Here is a 5,033-nt window from a genome sequence, read left to right on the forward strand (position 1 = left end):
GAGGAAACAAGATGGTTCTACATGACCTTAAAAGAGGAAACCAGATAAAATATCATTGAACTAGGATTCATAAAAAGGGAATTGGTTATTGATGATTTAGCTCTGTGCTTCTGAAGTCATTTTCAATATTATATAATCTCAAATTCAAGTCTCAATTGAAATCAATGATAAAGGAAAAAGAAAAAAAAGTTTATAGATCCCTTCAGCACAACAATTTAACCAATCAACAGGGTTTTTTTTTTTTTTTTTTTTTTATAACTTTTTTTACTCAAGAGATTGACAGTCTAGTGTATAGATTTTCAGGATTTGAACTCTGTAAAATAGACACTTAATCACTCGGAAAAGCTATTTTTTTATTCATATGCTAGTTAGCAGCTTGACCAATTACAAATAATAATGGAATAAAAAAGAAGGTGCCCTTGGATCCAGATCTTCTGCTTTTCTTCTATAAACAAAATATGGGGTTTCACCCTCCACAATCCCAAAACAGATCAACAGTTCTCATCTCTCAGCAATGTCTGCAACTCTAAGGAATCTCTTTCTTTCTCTCAATATCTTCTCCCTCACCTTCTTTCTATCAATTAACTCTATTTTCTTTCATTCTTGTTACTCCATTGATGAACAAGGCCAAGTTATTTTCACATGGAAGAAGAGTTTAAACACCTCCACAGATGTGCTCAATTCATGGAATCCTTCAGACCCAAGTCCATGCAACTGGTTTGGGATCCATTGCAACTCATATGGAATGGTTACGGAGATAAGCTTGAAAGGAGTAGATTTGCAAGGTCCATTACCTTCAAATTTTCAGTCTCTCAAGTCCTTGAAGACCCTTATCTTGTCCTCAGCCAATCTCACCGGCAGCATTCCAAGAGAGTTCGGTGAATATCAAGAGCTCAGTTTCATTGATTTTAGTGACAATTCTCTCTCAGGTGAAATACCAGGGGAAATATGTAGGCTAAGCAAACTGCAAAGTTTATCTCTCAACACAAATTTTCTTGAAGGTGAAATTCCTTCTGATATTGGTAATCTTTCAAGCCTTATATATCTGACTCTTTACGACAATCAACTCAGCGGTGAAATTCCAAAGAGCATTGGAGCATTAAGCAAGCTAGAAATTTTCAGAGCCGGTGGGAACAAAAATCTGAAGGACGAGCTGCCCCAGGAGATTGGGAACTGCACCAACTTGGTTGTATTAGGCCTCGCTGAAACCAGCATTTCTGGGAGTTTACCTTCATCAATTGGAAAGCTGAAAAGAATTCAAACTATAGCCATTTATACAACACTCCTAGCAGGTACTATCCCAGAAGAGATTGGAAACTGCAGTGAGTTGCAGAATTTGTACGTGTACCAGAATTCTTTATCTGGTATTATTCCATGGCGAATCGGGGAACTTAGCAATCTTAAGAGTCTGCTACTGTGGCAGAACAGCTTAGTGGGTTCAATCCCATATGAGCTTGGGCGATGCACAGAGCTCACTGTCATTGATTTTTCTGAGAATCTTCTGACTGGAAGCATCCCAAGAAGTTTTGGAAATCTTTTGAAGCTTCGAGAGCTTCAGCTAAGTGTTAATCAGTTAACAAGCACTATTCCTGCTGAAATCACAAACTGTACAGCTCTCACTCATCTTGAAGTGGATAACAATGCCATTTCGGGTGAGATTCCTGCAATTATTGGCAACCTAAATAGCTTGACTCTATTCTTTGCTTGGCAGAACAATCTAATAGGCAATATTCCAAAGTCTCTATCAGAGTGCCAGAATCTTCAGGCTCTTGATCTGTCATACAACAATCTTTTTGGTTTGATACCAAAGCAGATTTTTGGATTGCAAAATCTCACCAAGCTACTGCTAATTTCCAATGATTTATCTGGCTTCATACCTCCAGATATAGGGAACTGCACCAACCTGTACAGGTTGAGGTTGAATGGAAATAGGCTAGCAGGCACTATTCCATCGGAAATAGGAAAACTGAAGAGTTTGAATTTCATTGACTTGAGCGACAATCATCTTGTCGGAGGAATTCCTCCATCCATATCTGGATGTGAAAACCTCGAGTTTCTTGATTTCCATTCAAATGGGATAACTGGTTCTCTACCAGATACTCTGCCCAAAAGCCTACAGTTCGTGGATGTTTCAGACAATAGGCTTACAGGTCCACTGACTCATGGCATTGGGTCATTGATTGAATTAAACAAGCTTATCTTGGCAAAGAATCAACTTTCAGGCGGAATTCCAGCCGAGATATTATCTTGCAGTAAGCTGCAATTGCTCAATCTTGGAGATAATGGTTTATCTGGAGAAATTCCGAAGGAGCTTGGTCAAATGCCAGCACTGGAAATCTCTCTCAATCTTAGCTGCAACCAATTTTCCGGGGTGATTCCATCTGAATTCTCTGGTCTCAGCAAGCTTGGAGCGCTTGACATCTCCCACAACATGCTCAAAGGGAACTTAGATGTTCTTGCAGACCTCCAAAACCTTGTTTCTCTTAATGTCTCCTTCAATGACTTCTCTGGCGAGTTGCCTAACACTCCCTTTTTCCGAAAGCTTCCGATTAGTGATATTGCTTCAAACCAAGGTCTCTACATTGCTGGAGGAGTAGTAACCCCCACAGATAGCATGGGACGTGCAGCACGCAATAGATCAGCAATGAAACTAGTGATGTCCATTCTTCTCAGTGCTAGTGCAGTACTAGTTCTGCTAGCAATCTACATGCTTGTCCGCGCTCGAATTGCTAATAATGGCCTGATGGAAGATGGAAACTGGGAAATGACTTTGTATCAGAAGCTCGATTTCTCCATTGATGACATTGTTCGAAATCTAACATCATCTAATGTTATAGGCACAGGCAGCTCAGGGGTAGTATACAAGATCACAATTCCAAATGGGGATTCCCTAGCAGTTAAGAAGATGTGGTCATCAGAAGAATCAGGGGCATTCAATTCTGAAATTCAGACGCTTGGTTCTATCAGACACCGGAACGTCGTTCGGCTTTTAGGCTGGGGTTCAAACCGGAATCTGAAGCTGCTTTTCTATGACTACCTCCCAAATGGAAGCTTGAGCTCACTTCTTCATGGTGCTGGCAAGGGAGGAGCAGAATGGGAAACAAGATATGATATTGTGTTAGGGGTTGCACATGCACTTGCATACTTGCACCATGATTGTTTACCGGCAATTCTTCATGGAGATGTGAAAGCCATGAATGTACTCTTAGGACCAGGCTATGAATCTTATCTAGCTGACTTTGGCCTAGCAAGAGTTGTAAGTAGCAATTCTGATGATGATTTAGCGAAACCGAGCCAGAGACCTCACCTAGCTGGTTCTTATGGATATATGGCTCCGGGTACTTTTTTTTTTCTTATTCAGATTTAGTTATCTCAATTTGAATTTCATACTATTAAATCACAAATCATGCTTATTTTTTCTTGGATTTCCTTTTCGCAGAACATGCATCGATGCAGCGCATCACTGAGAAAGCCGATGTGTACAGTTTTGGTGTGGTGCTTTTAGAGGTTTTAACAGGAAGACACCCATTAGACCCAACATTGCCTGGTGGTGCACCCTTGGTTCATTGGGTTAGGGACCACTTGGCAAGCAAAAAAGACCCAGTAGACATTCTAGATGCAAAACTTAGAGGGAGGGCTGACCCTACAATGCATGAAATGCTCCAAACATTTGCTGTATCATTTCTCTGCATCAGCTCCAGAGCTGATGATCGTCCAACAATGAAGGACATTGTTGCAATGCTAAAGGAAATTCGGCATGTCGATCCTGCAAGGCCAGAAACTGACTTGTCAAAAGGATGTTTGCCAGCAGCTCAATCGCCAACCCCTGCTAGGATTGTAGTGTCACAAGGATCTTCTAACTGCTCATTTGCTTTTTCTGATGATTCAACCTACGATGGGTCAACATTTCAGCAATAGTTTTCAGAGCTTTCATGTTCTATACATTTTCCACCACTTGAATGAGGCAATCAGAGGAGTAAAAATATTTTCACCATATTTGGTGTTGTAGGTTATGAGAACTAATTTGTTAAGAGTAAATTCAGGGTATGTAGTATATATTATCAAAGGCAAAAAAGAAAAAGAGAATTTTCAGAGTTTTAAAGGGAAAGAGGAGAAAGGGGTCCAACTCAATTGTTGTTTGATAGCTCCAATACTGATGAGGGGATTACCTTGGGAGCAGATGAGGGCATGTAGAAGCTGGAACAATCAATCATTGGTAGTTTTGGATCTTTGTAATTATAATCTAATGCAAGGAATGTGATTCTCTATCTGAAAATTAGAATAGAAGCAGTCTTTCCAGCAGTGCTCACATGGTCCCACTTTCCCTAAGCCACATGTCCATGTGCTGTCTGAGAAAGACTTTTCCAGTGATATGAAAAGAAACATAACCAAAGAATGCTAACCTTAATTTAGAAGACTCTGCATGTCTTAATTCAGAAGCACATAAACTGGAGCAGGACCATTATACCTGCTATGAATAGCAAAATAATGTATAAGCAACTAGCTCACATGCAGAAGTATTGAATTTGAGACCCACATGAAGTTCATAGACAACTAAGCCAATTTAATCCTCTTTAAGAGTACTATTCTTTTTACTGGCTCGCTGCATCAAAGGGTTTTTGTTTTTTGTTTTTGACTTCCTACTCTATTTAGTTGTAATTAGGTACAATCAAGTACAATTAATATGCTAATTTGTATCAAGTAGATGTCAAACATCTTATCAACAGTAAGAAGGGCAGCAAGAAGATCTATCTGAAATATTTGCATTAACTGGATAACATGATTTTATCTCAAGCAGAAATCGAAGAATTGACATCTACACCAACACAACAGCAATATCTGGATGAAATATGTGCACTAACTCGATGCATGAATTCTTCCATTATCAGTAAAAACAATGGTGATCGACCAAATCTATTTGCACCACTTGCTGCTTTGTCTTGTGGGTGTTTCCTAATTAGGATGGACTTTGATCGGCATAGATAAGATGGCACTAGAGTACAATGACGCAAGATGAAATTTGGCACAGTGAA

The 5,033-nt window shown here is 39.6% G+C and overlaps 1 protein-coding gene across 1 annotated transcript; it reads left to right on the forward strand.

Annotated features, from left to right (window-relative positions):
• The first annotated feature begins 283 nt into the window (after positions 1-283).
• Positions 284-4,276, forward strand: LOC110668445 (LRR receptor-like serine/threonine-protein kinase RGI3). The gene is made up of 2 exons (XM_021829661.2): positions 284-3,338; positions 3,440-4,276. Exons 1-2 carry the CDS (start codon positions 515-517, stop codon positions 3,916-3,918), a joined length of 3,303 nt encoding a protein of 1,100 aa, XP_021685353.2. The 5' UTR covers positions 284-514; the 3' UTR covers positions 3,919-4,276.
• Positions 4,277-5,033: the final 757 nt, after the last annotated feature.

The sequence above is a fragment of the Hevea brasiliensis genome, chromosome 2 (assembly GCF_030052815.1).
Source record: "Hevea brasiliensis isolate MT/VB/25A 57/8 chromosome 2, ASM3005281v1, whole genome shotgun sequence".
NCBI lineage: Eukaryota > Viridiplantae > Streptophyta > Magnoliopsida > Malpighiales > Euphorbiaceae > Hevea > Hevea brasiliensis.

Coding starts and splice junctions, on each gene's coding strand:
- LOC110668445 (XM_021829661.2), top strand. CDS start 515: ATGTCTGCAACTCTAAGGAATCTCTTTCTTTCTCTCAATATCTTCTCC. Junction 3,339..3,439: donor TTATGGATATATGGCTCCGG/GTACTTTTTTTT, acceptor TCCTTTTCGCAG/AACATGCATCGATGCAGCGC.